Source organism: Narcine bancroftii, chromosome 4, assembly GCF_036971445.1.
Source record: "Narcine bancroftii isolate sNarBan1 chromosome 4, sNarBan1.hap1, whole genome shotgun sequence".
Classification (NCBI taxonomy): Eukaryota; Metazoa; Chordata; class Chondrichthyes; order Torpediniformes; family Narcinidae; genus Narcine; species Narcine bancroftii.
The window spans coordinates 237,436,868-237,454,004 of NC_091472.1; the positions used below are offsets into that span (position 1 = coordinate 237,436,868).

Sequence of the window (17,137 nt, forward strand, 5' to 3'; positions counted from 1 at the left end):
GGTCACATGGAACGAGCTGACAGACAAAGTCGTGGAGGCAGGTATGTAGGCTTCAAATACTTGGATAACTCAATAGAGGAGAGAGGCTTGGGACTAATAAGTGGGACTGACTCTAAAGATGATATAGTCCTTCTGATTTAAAATTATTCACTAAGTCAATGTGTGATCAAAGTCTTATAATCTGCAATTTAGTCATCTGTCATTATATTTCCAAACAGTAAAGGAATTTATCCCTTGATTAGGAAGCAGACATCGACTTCAGTCCTCAGGCCTGTGAAAGATCTTGAAAGACCCAAGTTTTTAATGTCTTCACTGTCACCTGTTACCATGTGAACATATTTTTTAATCAATCAATAAGAACATACCTTTTCTCCTGGGTAACCACGAGCACCCTATTTGTTATTAAAAAAAAAAGAAAAATATATGTAATTAAAGGCATGAACATTTGACATTTTTAAAAGTTAATTAAATCTCATCTGGTGAAAATTTTCTGACATGTTACCTTAAATCCACTTTGTCCTGGACATCCATGAAATCCTTGAGTTCCATTTATACCTGGGGGACCTCTTTCACCCTAGTGGAGGCAATAAAAAAAGGATGAATCAACTAAAGGGTTTCAGCTTTGCAGAACAAAGCACTTCTGGAGAAGAGCAGAGGAGAGAAGAAACTTGTAGGTCGAGCTGATGCAGAGGCCGTGTCCAATTCGGTGAAGGGAGTGCCTGAGATCACAAGTATGTTCCTTGTGATTAATCAGCAAGAAAGGGCAGTGGAGAGAATGGTAAAGTCGAGACACACTAAAAACATCATCATCTGCCTGACGTGGCAGGTCAGCTTCCAGGGTTTCAAGGCCTTAGGGAGCACAGCCGAGATGGGATGTACAAAAGATGCTGCAATTTTGGGGAGGTGGCCTCATGTTAGTCTTGTGGACGAATATGGTGTGCACATTTAATGAGCTCATAATCCACAAACACCCAGAGTCTGCTGTCATCATGCTTTTAAATTGACCTTTACTTGGCAAAAGATGATGCCCTTGCATTATTTTATTTTTACTTTTCTCAACATCCTGCACTTTGTCTTTAAGACCCTCTCCCCTGCTCTCTTTGACATGCTGGATATTCTGCACTTTCGTTCTATTATTGCATTACCTCTTCTGTTTAAATATGGGTTGACTTACTTGAATAGCACACAAAACAAAGTTTTTCACTGTATTCTTGGTACACATATATAAACAATTTAATTCAACTCACTTGGTTCATAGAAATGTAGGCATCAGGAGGAGCAAATTATTTGATCCTTCAAGCCTCCTCCACCAATCAATACAACCATGGCTAATCATCAGAATTCACCACCCCTCATCCACCATAATTCTTCATCTATTTTGGCAGCAGTACTGTATTGTTTTGAATACATTTGAATGATTTGGCTTTAATTGCCATCTGTTGGAAAGAATTCCATAAACTCTCACTGCTCTTACCCCAGCATTGGCAATTGAGCCTAATACTCAGGTTAGCTGCTTTCGTGGGCCAATTTATGAACTTTCTCCTTAGATCTAAATCCTTTGTTAATCAACGTGTTGGCCATGCTGAACAACCCTCCCTGTGATGTTTGTTTTTGTTTTGTCCCAGCCAGGAATAAAACAATTATTGCAGTTCATTCATGCACTCTTGAAATGTTAACCGTTTTTAATACACTGAACAACATCATTAATGATCCCCAGCCATTCCCTCATGTCATCGTCATTTCCTTTCTTTAGATTCAGGTCTGTGGCCTTAAAATCCCCCTCATCAGTGACGATCGTATCATGGTTGCTTGTCTCAAAGGGCCTCATACAAAACAACTAATGGATACTTTCTCATTACATAAACCAGTCTAGAGTGGCCTGCTCGCCAGTTGGTTCCTTCACATATTGATCCAATGAAACTTCCTGTATATCCTTCAAGAATCCCTCCTCCTGTGTTCAGTGAGTTGAAGACAGCGGGAATGCTACTAATTGTCTTGGATAAATCAAGTCACTTTCCTTCTGCTTTCTCATGGCCAACAATCCCAATAAAGCCTTACATGTATGGACAAGATCACCTTTGCTCATAATAATGTCCATCTCAAACAGTTCACCAACATTCAGTATCAAGGCTTATTGATTAAAAACTGGTCAACAATATTTGGAACCAGTGGCCAGTCTATGCTGTCAAGCAATACTCATGCACAGGTCAATGTTTGAATTGTCGGGGGCGGGGGGGGGGGTGGGTGGTGGTAGGTAAATTTAAGTTGAAGTGTATTTGTCATAAGAAGCCTCTTACAGTGCAATTTGTTTGTCACGTGAGGGTGGGAGAGACAAAAATTTAAACATACGAACATACAAGCCCATGCCACTCAAATACCCCAATTAACCTATGACCCCCAATATGTTTTGAATGGTGGGAGGAAACCAGAGTACCCGGAGGAAACCATGCAGACACGAGGAGAATATAGACTCTTCGGACAGCGCTGGATTCGAACCCTATTCGCTGGCTCTGTAACAGCATCGCACTAACCACTACACTAATCGTGCTGCCCCAATGAGCCAATATTTTCAAAATAAAAACTGAAAAGATACTTGAGGCTTGAAATCAGAATAATTTTTACAATAGGTAATTATAAGCGATATCAATTATAATGCATCTTTATTTTACTTACAGCTCCTCCTTCATCTCCTGGATGACCAATGATACCTTTAGGTCCTGGTGAACCCTAGGGAGGAGAGAAGAAAAAAAATGCATGTAAAAAAAGGGATCTGTTTCTTGAAATCAAAATCTTACAGAAATCTGAAATAAGAACAGAAAATGCTGGAAACACTTAAATGATCAGACCCCCACTATGGGAAGAGAAACCAAAGTTTATGTTTGTTAGGACTGAACCTTTATTTCAATCATGTCCATCATTGCACCATGGAACATTATTTTCCTGCTGATGATCTCTCACTTTTCATTCTAAAACCAAAAACACAAGGAAATAGGTGCAGGACTGGGACAGATGGTCCTTAAAGTCTGCCCACAAGCCATTCAATAGTTCCTGGGCAATTTACTGTAGGAGTCTACTCTTTCGTTGTGTCACATCCCTGTTACCCTCAATTCGCTGGTCTTTGAAAAATGATCTACCACTACTTCAATTATTTCTATAGTCTAGCCTCTAAAACTCTCTGAGATAAAAAAAAAAAAATCTATCATTCCCATAGCATTGATTGCTCACTGGGTTTGGTACCCTTGATCAGAAGAAATTTCTACGTCCCAGTTAGAGGACCCAGCCCCTTATTTTGAATCACTGCTCCCATGGTTGTAACTCCCATAGTGAAAACCTGTGTCGGGTCTGAGAGTGCTGAGAGACAATAGCCAGCACATGGAAGCAAGAATCTCTCTCTTATTCACCCTCCCTCTCTCTCACACTCCCTCTCAATTCTATACAGTATTAATCTTGTTGGAGGGTCTCAACCCAAAACATTGACCATCCCTTTGCCTCCACAAATGCTGCTTAGTGCACTGAGCATTTCGAGGTATTTTCTTTGCTCAAGATATCAGTGTCTGCAGCCCATAGAAGGATATGGTCTGGGCAAATGGGATCAGTAAACTATAAAAGGTAACCAAAAGATCAGGACAGGCATGGTGGGCTGAAGGGCCAGTTTCTTTGACTATGATCTCTAGATGTGGAAGTTTCACTTGCCTAGAGTCCCGAGAGTTGTTTTCTAATTGGTTGTCCCCGTGACTGTTAACAGATTCTTCCTTGATTCTTAAATTATCCCACTGCTCTCAGTACGATATTTACTCCATACTCCACAGTGAATATTATTGAAAAAAATTGATTAAATTTGTCTGCCTCTTCCCTGCTTCCTGATATTAATTTCTTGAGAGATCCACACCAAACATAGCAATGCTCTTCTTTTTGTATATCGTCTTGATAGCGCAGGGAAGGTTTCTTTCACAGAAATTTCTCTTATCAGTTTTTTAGTCTTTCACTGGTGATTCCTAAAAAAAATTCCCTCTCCTTCAGTCTTTCACCTGCTTTTGTTACAATTTATTCTCTACTTTTCGATTTAAATTTAACTTTGATATTTTTTGTTAATCACTGATGGATCCTCTTTCTTGTGGAATTCCTCTTTCTAATTGGCATCTGTGTCTGTTGGGAATTATGAGCAAACAGTTTAAATGTCTGCCACTCTATCTATTGATGTATTGTTCACCTTCTTTCACCAGTCCACTCTGGACTATTATATATTTAAACCATTGTAACTGTCCTTATACAAGTTGAAGACACTTGCTTTGGATCTGGAATGTCCGTCACGAACAGTATCTGAAATTCTCCCATAGTGTGGTCATTAATTCGTGTGCGATCCTAAGGTACAAAATGCTTCATTGATCTTTCCTCATTGATGTCAAAGGGCTGTGAAGTAAAGTTGCAGCTGTATAAAACACTGGTTAGATCACACTTGGAATATTGTGTTCAGTCTGGTCGCCTCATTACATGAAGCTTTAGAGAGGGTGCCAAGAAGATTTACCAGGATGTTGCCTGGATTAGAGAACATGTCTTATGAAGCAAGTTTGACGGAATTGGGGGTTTTCCTCTCTGGAGCAATGTAGGATGAGAGAAGGCTGAAGATAGATATATAAGATTATGAGGACTTAGAATTAGTGGACAACCAGCACATTTTTTCCCAGGGTGACAACATAAAATAACGGAGTTTAAGGTAAGTGGTTTACACTGGTAGGCGCAACATGGTACAGTAATGATCTATGTTCTGTTACACTTGGCAAGATCTAAAACAGTCCGTTCCCAGTGGGGCTTCCTCTAATTCATGCCTCAATATTTTTCTTTTTTGATATCTTTGTCAGCTTGGTTTGTCCAATCAATATGCAGAATGATATCTCTCATGATAATTACAGTTCCCTTTGAGACTTTGCCAGTCATGCTTTGCCTTGCCAAGGGACAATTTATTTTCCTCTGACAACTGCCTTGATTAATAATGCTATCCTGTATCCTTTTTGGCCTCTTCTTTTGCAGCAATGGAACCTGGATCATTGAGTGATTTGTTCTGGTCACCCGACAAACCCATGTCTCCTTTATTGCTGTTGGATGAGCAGTGGCCTGGCCTGCCTGCTGCCTTGCCTTTAGAAAGTTTTTGGTCTTGCACATGGCATGATTTTCAAAAGAAAGCCTTGCCAGTAATTTGATAAAAATACCTAGGATTCCTCTAAAGGACTATTCCTTTCATTTCAAACTCACCAATTTATATTTTAAGATTTTTATTACACACAGACAACAGAACTTTACAGCATTGGGCAGCTTTTGGCCCATAATGCTGCACCAACCAATGTAAACCTTTACCTCTCTCACAGCCATAAATCTTTTATATGTCCCGATTTTACAAGCCTGCACAGCTACCCCCAGCAATGTGTTCCAGGCACCCACCACTCTCTGACCAAATAACCTACCTCTGATGTCTCCCCTCACCTTGAACAGATGTCCTCAGCTATTGGCTATTGCTACCCTACTAAAATGGTACTGGTTGTCCACACTATCTATGCCTTTTATATTCATCTCCTCGAATAAGTTGCCTTTCATTCTCTGTCTCACCAAAAAGAAATGCCCAAGTCACTCAGCATTTCTTCATAAGACATTCTCCAATCCAATCAGTAGCCTGGTACATCTTCCGTGCACCCTCTCCTATCATTAGATGCCCAGAAATTAATGCAATAATCCAAGTGTCATCTAACCAGTTTTATAGAGCTGCAACATTACCTCAAGGCTCTTCAACTCAATTGCCCAACAAGTGAAGGCTCGCAAACCATTTGCCTTTTTATCCCATCAACTTGGGTAGTAACCTTGATGGAAATATGGAACTGGACCCCAAGGTCTCTCTGTTCCTACATACTGTTAAAAATCCTACCATTAACCAGATATTAAAAAGCCACCTACGGCTCCTAGAACGCTTCCACCAGCGTTGTCTCCGCTCCATCCTCAACATTCATTGGAGCGACTTCATCTCCAACATTGAAGTACTCGAGATGGCAGAGGCCGACAGCATCGAATCCACGCTGCTGAAGATCCAACTGCGCTGGGTAGGTCACGTCTCCAGAATGGAGGACCATCGCCTTCCCAAGATCGTGTTATATGGCGAGCTCTCCACTGGCCACCGAGACAGAGGTGCACCAAAGAAGAGGTACAAGGACTGCCTAAAGAAATCTCTTGGTGCCTGCTACATTGACCACCACCAGTGGGCTGATATCACCTCAAACCGTGCATCTTGGCGCCTCACAGTTCGGCGGGCAGCAACCTCCTTTGAAGAAGACCGCAGAGCCCACCTCACTGACAAAAGACAAAGGAGGAAAAACCCAACACCCAACCCCAACCCACCAATTTTCCCTTGCAACCTTTGCAACCGTGTCTGCCAGTCCCGCATCGGACTTGTCAGCCACAAACGAGCCTGCAGCTGACGTGGACATTATCCCTCCATAAATCTTCGCCCGCGAAGCCAAGCCAAAGATAAAGTACACTGTTTGACCTGCTGATTTTCTCCAGCATTGTGTATTTACTTCAATCTTAATGTCTGCAGAGTTTTGTGTTTTACTCCCAATAACCACAAATTCCACTTTTAAGCTAAATTTCCAAATTGCATCACTTCACACATCAAAAATTAACTCCATTTCCCAATTTTCTGCCCAACTCTGCATTCCGACTATAACCCATTTTCACCAACAACTCGCTACACTATCCACATTTCAAACTTTCCTGTCATTTGCAAACTTACCGTTCCATCGCTCCACTTCTTCATCCAAGACACGCAAAAATCCCACAACACATCCCTGCACAACTCCACTAGTCACTGACCTCCAGGCAGAATACATTCCATCGACGACCACCCTCTGCACTGTGGACAAACCAATACTGAATCCACGCAGCTGCATTTCCATGAATCCCATGCTTTACAACTTTGTGGATGAGCCTACCATAGGAGACCGTGTCAAGCGCCTTATCAAAATCTATATACGCCACATCACCTGCTCTTCCTTCACTAACTTGCTTTGTCATCTCTTCAAAATACTCAATTATGCTTGTGAGGCACGACCTGGCCCTCATAAAGGCACAAATGACTCTCCCTAATAGGATTATGCTCCATTTTACATGTGCTCCATTCTGTTTTGTTGCAGTACTTTCACCTATCTATTTGGGTTTCTTATATTGGGAACTAGGAGAAAAGAAATCTGACCCCAACTTCAAATATTGGACATAATTGGAAATGATTTACATAAACTTAATGATAATAATTTGAAAGGCACCCAAGGCAAATTCATTAGTGAGGAATAAAACATTGGCCACCAGTACATTGGCCACCAATAGAAAGACCATGTAAGGAAGAATATATATATATTTGATTTGTTTAAAATTAAAAATCCTGAGGTACATGAAGATTATTAACATCTACCTTTTGTCCACGTGGACCTTGGGGACCCTTGTCACCTGGTTGTCCTCCACATTTGCATGGGACATTACAGCACACTCTCTCTGCAATGTTGTTCTGCAAACAAAAAAAATTGCAGTTTGAACATTTAGTTCACAAGCACCTTGAGGAACAAAAGATTATTTGGAATTAAAACTTCATCTCACAATTTCTTCTCCCAGTTCATGTTGTATATCATGCTGGTTAATTGAAAGAAGCCTCCTATATTTAAATCCACGGCCAAATTCCAATAGAGAAAAATCTGCAGACCCAGTCACTTTTTCCAAAGACACCAGGATCAGTGCATGCACTTTACCTGTCAGACACACAAGGTAAAAAGGAACAGGAGATTAGTTGGTTTTGTTGAATCAAACCAAGTAGGATTATTTGCATGCATTTCCACCCTTGACAATTGAGAAGAACCAATACCAACTAACATTCAAGTGCTTATGGTTGTTTGATTTGTCACAAACATGGATGAATGGAATGATTGTTTTGGAGAAAGCAAAAACAATGCCATATTTTCTCTTGTATGTTGCCAAGTAACAAAACTGAAGGAACACACAAAATGCTGGAGGAGTTGAATGGGTCAGGCAGCACCCAGAAAGCCTATAGATAGTCAATGTTTCAGAATGCTACTCTTCAACAGAAAGCATAATTAAATGGGAAGAAGCCCAATATAAGGGTGGGTGGAGGAGGGAACAGAGCACCTGTATTACAGGTGAATATAGGTTGGTGGGGGAAGAAATGGGAAAAATAAGAAGCTAACAGGGTGAACCAGCTTTTGAGAAAAGAAAATTACTCTTGGATGGCTGCTCCATTCCCAACAAATTTTGTACTGGATTAATTTAATTTATTAATAATAAATTAGAGATACAGTATGGCCCACCTGCCCCATGAACCCATGCCACCAAAGTACACCCATGTGACCAATTAATCTATTAACCCCGTAGACCTTTGGACATTATTAATGCAGAATTATTATAGACTGCAAGTTCAAGCAGAGCAGCATCTATACCGTAATCGGCCAAACTCTGTAGAGAATGTTGAGACTATTTTCCTTCTGGGGCAGAAGGAAAACATGTGCCAATTTTTTGTTTTTTTTTCTCTCTCCAAGCAAAATTAGGAGACAAAGTGCTTTACCTTCCCTCCGCAGAGATTCAGATTTTCTTTTCAATGAAGCAAAGTCTTCATCTGTGCCATCAGTGAAATGAATAATAACCTTTAAAAGGGAGGAAAATTAGAACTCAGATTAAACAGTCCTGTAGCAAAAATGGCTTCATGCTTGTTAAATTTGATTTTATTTGTATTTCTGAAATCCAGAAATTAATATGCAAGTTGGTAATGCACTTGTTTTAAATTAGACAGTATGACAAAGTGAGTGCCCTTAAAATTTAAAACAATGGGGTGAAGAAGGCATGTGGCACATTTGTATTCGTGTTTGGGGCACTGAGTACGAGTATCAACTTCATGTTGTTAGTTACTGTGTGCAGTTCTGGTTGTTAAACTGTAGGAAGTATGTGACTAAGCTAAAAAGGACGAAGAAATTATTCAAAATGACATTGGCTGGAGAAACTGGATAGACTACGACTGTAAAATCTAAATTTCTGAGTGCTGCAAACTGTGTGATTCAGAACTGACACAATTTACGTACAGACACTTTCAGCGGATTTTTAGAGAAAAAAAAACACAGCAACATTGTCCACTCCAACAGCCAGTGTGTTGAACAATGGTGGTCTAATCATGTCATCAATTAGGTTTATGGGTACAGGATAGAAATGCTGCACTCCACATCATGGTGACACCCAGGGGTGCAGTGCTGCCAGAGCTCACTGGAATGCCGCTCTGGCACTTCAGGGGGGCCACTCCAGGCACCTCAGGGGGGCAGTTCCGGGACCTAAAAATTTAACACTGCATGTGTGGTGACACTATGTCCAATAATGGGAGTTTTCAATAAAGAGCAAAACCACAAGCTACTATCTCAACATTTTTAAATATACAGCAGTATTACGGAAGGAGAACATCAAACACCATTAGTTAACTTTTGCACCAAAGCATTAAAGGACTGTAGAGTTCTACAACACAGAAACAAGCCATTTAACCCATCTTGTCTATGCTGATCAATCTCATCCCATTTTCCTGCATCCAGCCCATATCCTTTTCAACCTTTTCTATCCACGTGTCTGATTAATGCATTGTAAATGCTATAAATGTCCCTGTCTCAGCCTCTTCCGCTAGCAGCTCATTCCAAGTACCCACTGCCCTCAGTGTGAAGAGGGTACACTTGGCTCCCTTTAAGTCTTTCACCTCTCACCATTATCTCATTCCAGATCCCTCTACCCTGGGGAAAAGACAATAACAATTTATCATATCCATGCTCCTCATTATTTTACACACTTCTATGAGGTCCCCCTTCTCTGCCTTCTGTGCTCCAGGGAGAAAAGTCCCAGCTTATCCTAATTAAAGCCTATCAATTCTCGTGAAATTTTTCTGCACCCTTCGCAATGTCCTTCCTAAAAATTGGTGATCAGAACAGATGATTTATTTCAAAGTGTAACCTCAAAAGCCTGGAGCCTCTGAAGGTGCTCTCATTTGCTTATATTTCTCTTATTGATGGGCATGCTGGGCTAGTCAACACCTCTGTGTGTGCTTTTACAGGCAAGTTAAAGATGATCAATGTTGTGCATTTGACAATAAAGGTAACATAATCTTCAAGGAAAATCTGAATGCCTCACCTTTACTTGATTAGCACTAGCAGATTGAAATGTATTTTGGTATGCATCTAAGGTTCTTGTTCCAAAGACATATGGACCAGCAGATGCAAGTCTATTGATCTCAGACATTATTTCAGGTTGATATGCCATCAAGTCAAGGGAGCGCTGTTGTCCATCTTGCCCATAAACTGTGAGACCAATTCTTACGGTGGGCGATTGTGAGCCAGTACAGGTGATAGGCTGCAACTGTGAAACGCTGTAGAAAATACTTCCTAATTTGCTCCTGAATCCCGGCTCCGATGAAAATATATCATTTGTTTGAGCATCAAAGCCAAATACAACATCAATGTCACAATCTGTGGGGAATAATATGAAATTTTCATTTGAGTTAACAGGGCCTGAGTGAAAGGGTCAAAAATTAAGATTGTGCCTCCAGTGTATCACTCCAGGACTCTTCACATCACCCCAGGCCTCATCTGTTTCCAATGGTGACAGGATACGAGTCAAACAAGAAAGTCTGTAGATTCTGGGTTCGAGTGCAATATGCAAAACTGCTGGACAAACTCAGCATCCATAGGTAGGAAAGATTAACCAACATCTTGGGCTCAGGCCTGAAATGTCAGCAATATATCTTATTTCTGCCATGGTCGCTGCAAGGCCTGCTGAGTTCCTCCAGCATTTCTGTGTGTTTTTACTTTGATCAATACAGTTGGCCAAAGGAGAAATAACTGTGGAGAAATACCTGAATTCCTCTCTGCAAGAAGAAGATGCAAGATTTCCTATTGCTAAATAGCAATAACTGTATAGGGAGCATTCATCACAGGTCAAATTATTGGATTTCTTCAACCTCATTTCATAAAGTGCTAAATCTCGTCTATCCTAACACACGTCTAAAAATCAATTTTTAAACGGGCCCAGAGAAGTAAAATGATTCATTCATACAGATTGCTTAGGATTGTTTATATTGTGCCAGAAAGTGAAGACATTTTTGTTACCTCTTATGGTTTCAGGGATTATTGGGCAAAGTTCACCGGAAATATCCATCATGGCCGTCAAGACGTGCTCAGTCAGATCAGAGAGCTTGTTCATGTCAGCCTTTCGAAAAACCACAGCTGGTGCACTTGCCACTTGACTGATTTCATGCACATCCGCATTCTCCACGCCCACAGTAATGATTTTGAATTGAGCATTCTTGAGTTCTCTCGCAGCTGCTATTGCATCATCATCAGACTTCCCACCAGTTATAAGGAAAACAATCTGCGGGACTCCTTCTTCCATCCTACTCCCTCTTGATTTGATAAATTGATTGTTTTTAACAAAGCGGAAGGCTGATCCTGTGTTCAAGGCTCTTCCTCCCTTGTACTCTATGTTCCTAATAGCCTCGAGAACATCTTTTCTTAATTGGAATGAATTAAGGAAGAATTCATTGGTTGCATCAGAATTATACTGGACAACTCCCACCTGGATTAATCCATCGTCAATAGAGGTAGCGTCGGCTATGTTGGCAACAAACTCGGTGAGCCGAGGGAAGTTTTGCCTTCCAATGTTAATGGAGCCATCCAGAATGAAAACAATGTCGGCTTTATTCTGTGGCAAAACTTGAAAAGAGTGTGGAAGAAATTGAAATAAGAGACACTCTCAATGTTTGTTAATATGAACAATAGATTTTCAAATCATATAGGTCTATTTGCTTTTCAAAATAAATTATAATAAATCAGACTGTTTAAAATTTATCCCCCTCCCTATCCACTCAGTTTCTCATTGAATTGTTTGGGTATTTGAGAGCCATATAGTGTGGTATCAGGCCCTTTGGCTCAACTTGCCAACCAAAATGTTTAACCCACACTGGTCCTACCCATCCACATTTTCCCCATATCCCTCCAAACCATCCTAGCTATTGCTCTGTCCAAATATTTCTTAAACATACAAGGTGCTCTTTAAAATCATGCAGAAAACTTTAATCATTCAGGAGAGAGCAAGAACTCCATGATGTATCACATTGACCTCCAGTCCATCCTCAATGGATCCCTTTTCTGTAACATTCCCTTCTGGAGTTACTGGACACTGAATGAAACAATAATGGACCATTGTTCACTTCCCAAGAATGGTGCTCAAACACCAGCCATTATGGCTCTTGGCTGACAGACAGCCACTTCACAGTATATTAAAAAATAAGCACTTCTCGCTTTCCATTCGCCCATAAATGGTATTACCTGTTCCTCGTCATGGTTCAACGTGACGACTGATATCCCCTTACAACTTTCCTGCCCTTCAAGTTTGTCAATTGTTAGAATATATGAAGTGAATAGGCTAGGTTATTTCAAGGCTTCCTGGAACAACTGAATGCTCCCATCAATGGAAGACAGCACAAATACAAATAAGCTTATGCTGTCCAGGATGAAACAAAGTTGTCTGGTGTCCTTATAAAATGATGAATTATAAAATGATTTTATAAAAAGTTATAAAATGAGCAGGCAGACAGTCAGTCATTTTCGCAAGGTAAAAACATCAAACTCTAGAAGACGAGCATTTAAGTTGGGGAGGGAGGAGTTTAAGGGAAATATGTAGGCAAGATTTTTTTTTAAAACAGAGATCAACAGATGCCTGGAATTGTGTTGGAAGCAGATACAATAGCAATATTTAAAAGACTTTATGAATGTGCAGGGAAATAGAAGGGTATGGATCATATACAAACAGCAGAGATTTATTTTAATTTGGCATGAAATTCCCAAATGAAAAGAAGAGTTTTGCAGATCCATTTGGCAAATAATTATGGATTAAAATGGCCGCCTATCAAACAAAATTGCTGAAAGTTTTCCAAATGAAAAACCTGTCTTTTTAAATAATGCAGCAAGACTATATACACTGTGTTTTGGAATTCAATTACTGTAGATAAGCATACAAACATTCTACAATTCTTGCTATTTTTAGTGAAGGTGTTAACCCAGTAGAAACTGATTAACAAAAACAATCAAAAGAAGTTCATTGATATTAGCAACAGCGATTCCAAGCCATAGATACACACCTTCAGTGGGAGGTTCTGGAGTTGCAAATGTTTTGGGATCTTCCATTTGCAAACGATTCTTCAAAGACTCTTGCACATTTTTAAGGTCCCGAAATTCTCTTACGACATAAGTACCATAATCAACTGTTGTGATTTTCTGGAGTTCAACTTTACTCACATTCTTTGCCCCAATACCAAAGACATTAATTCCAGCATTTCTTATAGGCCCTAAATAACGTTGGGCATTGTCCCTGGAATTTCCACTATTGATGACTATCAGATACTGTGGTACTCCTTCATGCCTTCTACTTCCAGCCTGCCTGATGAAATGATTTTTCATCACGAAGTCCAGGCCCATCCCTGTGTTCAGTAGTGTACCTCCTTTTGGCCTAATTCGTCTGATGGCATTTTGAAGAGTACTTTTACTTGTGTGTTCTTTCAGCAGGAACTCAGTTTTCATATCGTTGCTGTATTGTGCTAGACCAACTTGAACTTTGTTTGCTCCAATATCAAGATTATTAATTATTTTCAAGATAAAATCACGAATATGGACAAAATCTTCATGTCCAACATTGTTAGATCCATCAATTAAGAACACAATATCTTTCTTGCCAACACTGGAAGCTGCAAAATAATTGAAAATATTAATTGATTGGCAATGTGCATCAACAGACAATTGTAACATTTATAATCATGTCTATTCTGAAGTTCAGCTCCTGGAAATTACAAAACAATGGTAGTTATGGATGCATTCAGTAAAGGATACATTCCCTTGATGGTTTCCCATTGGCTTTAGAAGGTTAGGGAAGTTTTCTGCATGTGAACTACATTTTCAACAATCCACAAAGTTATATTAAAAACAGCAAGGACTGGATAATATTCACAGTAAGAAACTGGAAATTTCTGGTGCTCCCAGGGTCTTTGTAGGGATATTTTGAAACAATAAAAAAATAATTTGAGTGCTAAGCAATTATATTAACCAAAATGTAAAGAACAGGTAAACAACAGTGTACATTTACTGTGTATTGCACCTTTATAATAATAAATCCCAAGGTAATTTATAGGTGTGACAAAACGTGATTCTGAACTGAATATGTACAGAGGAATAGGGTAAATGACCAAAGCAAAGCAAAGAATTAACCTTAAGGATTGTCCTAAAGGAGATAAAATGACAGATCAGTTGAAGGGCTTAGATGTCAGGGACATCTCTGGAAAGAAAATGTTGGGAGATGAATAGGTCTGGAAGAATGGGGTACATGAAAGACTGGGAGAATGGGGATATGTATAAATTTAAATTTAGACATACAGCACGGTAACATGCCCTACTGACCTACAAGCCCAAGTTGCTCAAATACACCAATTAACCTCCAACCCCTGTACGTTTTAAAGGGCAGGAGGAAACCCACACAGACACAGGGAGAACAAAAAGGAAATTAGGAGACCAAAAAGGGGACATGAGATATTACTGTGGAGATGTTAAAGGAGAATCATAAATGATTCTACAAATGTATGAAAGACAAAGGGATAAAGTAGGGAGAAAATAGATCCCTTTAAGGATCAGTGTGATCAAATATGTGTGGTGCTGTAGGAGATGGGTGAAGCCTGAAATGAATACTTCTCATCTGCATTCATAATGGAGACGGTTGCATAAATTGGGGTATTCAGTGATGTCCTGTAATGTATTGATATTATGAGGTACAAAGTGTTGGCAGTCTTGAGATGCACGACGTAGATATATCCCCATGGCCTGACCAAGTGTATCCAAGGGTATTGTGGGAGTTCAAATTTATTGTCATATGTTCTGAGGTTCAGTGAGAAAGTTTGTTTTCCATATTCAAGCAATTAATAGCATTACAGAAGCACAGAGAGAGATCAGATAGAACACATCAAAGGCAACATTATCTTAGTAGACCCATTGCTACCGAAATATTTTGCTTGAGAAAAATTGTCATTGGCCCATTTCATTTGGAGTTCTGAAACCATGCACATAACGAGTCAATTAGGTACAATTTAAACAGTGTTTTTCAAACATTTTCTTCCCACTCACTTAAGCAATCCCTTACTAATCACAGAGCACCTATGGCATAGGGATTGCTTAAGGTGGGATGTGAGTTTAGGGGGCAGTTTGAAAACCACTGCTCTAAACTATCTCTATCTGTCCAATTCTTTTTTAAAAAAACATTACAATTGTCCCAGCCTCAACTACATCCTCTGGCACCCCATTCTACACACCCACTATCTCTGTGTCAGATACCTGGTTACCCCTCACCTTAAACCTATCTGATTACTATTTCTCCTACTCTAGGAAAAACTCTTTAAATTCACACAATATATTCCTCCCATAATTTTATTTTCTTCTGTGAGATCATCCCACATCCTCCTGCACTCCAAGGAATTAAGCCCTATCATGTTCAACCTCTCTCTACAGCTCAGGCCCCTGAATCCAGGACACACTCTCATAAATCTTTTCTGTACCCTTTCTAGTTGATAGCATCTATTCCATAGGATAGTGATTAAAACTGAACACAATATTCCAAATGGGGCCTCACCAACGTCTCATACAACAACATGACCTCCCAACTTCTATACTCAATTCACTGAATGAAGACCACCAATGTGCCATAATCCTTTTTGACTACCCTATCTATCTGTGCCTCGACTTTCAAGGTTCTATGTATGTGCTCTCCTCAATCCCTCTGCTCTATAAAACACCCCAGATCCCTATTATATATTGTGTAGATCCTACCTTCCAAAATCGAACACCTCACTTTGCTCTATATTAAATTCCACCAACCATTCCTTTGTCCACCTGCCCAAAGAGCTCAAAGTTCAGATTTATTGTTAGAGAACATACATGACATCACATGCCACCCTGAGATTTTTTTTCCTGCAGGCAGGGCAGAATTTCTATTGATCCTTAGTGCAAAAAAACTGTACTCAATAAAAGATACATATACAAAAGAGAGAGATGTAAACAAACTGATTGTGCAATTCAGAAAGTAAATATTCAATGATAAATAATGTGCAAAGTTTAAGAGTTTTTAATTTGAGTTCCTGATTGAGTTTGTTGTTGAGGAGTCTGATGGTGGAGGAGTAGCAACTGTCCCTGAACCTGGTGGTGTGAGTCTTATGGCATCTATACCTATTTCCTAATGGCAGCAGCGAGAACAGAGCATGTGCTGGGTCGTGTGGATCCTTGATGATGATTGTTGTTGCAGGGCTCTCTGCTCAGAGGTATTAATGCTTCCATACTAGGGCACGATGTAGCTAGTCAGCACACTTTCTACTGCACATCTACACATCTACAGAGGTTTGCCAAGGTTTCCAATGCCATACCAAACCTCTCCAAACTCCTAAGGAAGTAGATGTGCTAACAAGCTTTCTTTATGTTGTGTTGTTGGGTTCAAGTAAGGTCCTCCAAGATGGTGACTCCCAGGAATTTAAATTTGCTCACCCTCTCCACCTCTGAAGATCACTGGATCCTCTACCTCTAGTTTTCCTTTTCTAAAGTTAACAATGAGCTCCTAAGTTTTGGTGACATTGAGTACAAGATTGTTATTAATATATCATTTAGCCAAGTTTTCAATCTTTCTCCTGTATGCTGACATTTCACCCCTTTTTATACAGCCCACTACCTGTGGTTTTATCAGCAAATTTCTAGATGGTGTTGTTGTTGTACTGAGCCGCAACAGATCATGACCCTGTTGCAATTTGTGGTGACTATCTTTACTATCTACAATACCAGATACTTTATTGTCATCTGCAAACCTCCGAATCATGCCATGTATGTTTTCATCTAAATCATCAATGCAGATGGCAAACAGCAATAAGTCCAGCACTGAACCCCTCTGTGGCATACCACTAAGTACAAGCCTCCAGTCTGAAAAACAACCTCCACCATCACTCTCTATTTTCTTCCATGAAGCTAATTTTCTATCCATTTGGCTATCTCTC

The 17,137-nt window shown here is 39.9% G+C and overlaps 1 protein-coding gene across 8 annotated transcripts in view; it reads right to left on the reverse strand.

The window, feature by feature from the left end:
• The window catches only part of LOC138761742 (collagen alpha-3(VI) chain-like), a 380,600-nt gene that overhangs the window by 273,573 nt on the left and 89,890 nt on the right, over positions 1-17,137 (reverse strand). For all 8 annotated transcript variants that reach the window (XM_069934408.1, XM_069934409.1, XM_069934410.1 and 5 more), the window contains 9 exons: positions 13,205-13,807; positions 11,175-11,777; positions 10,201-10,535; positions 8,609-8,687; positions 7,633-7,781; positions 7,451-7,543; positions 2,674-2,727; positions 503-574; positions 366-392 (listed from right to left, as the gene is read on the reverse strand). In XM_069934408.1, the coding sequence (XP_069790509.1) occupies positions 366-392; positions 503-574; positions 2,674-2,727; positions 7,451-7,543; positions 7,633-7,781; positions 8,609-8,687; positions 10,201-10,535; positions 11,175-11,777; positions 13,205-13,807 (2,015 nt within the window). The remainder of the gene's footprint in view (positions 1-365; positions 393-502; positions 575-2,673; positions 2,728-7,450; positions 7,544-7,632; positions 7,782-8,608; positions 8,688-10,200; positions 10,536-11,174; positions 11,778-13,204; positions 13,808-17,137) is intronic.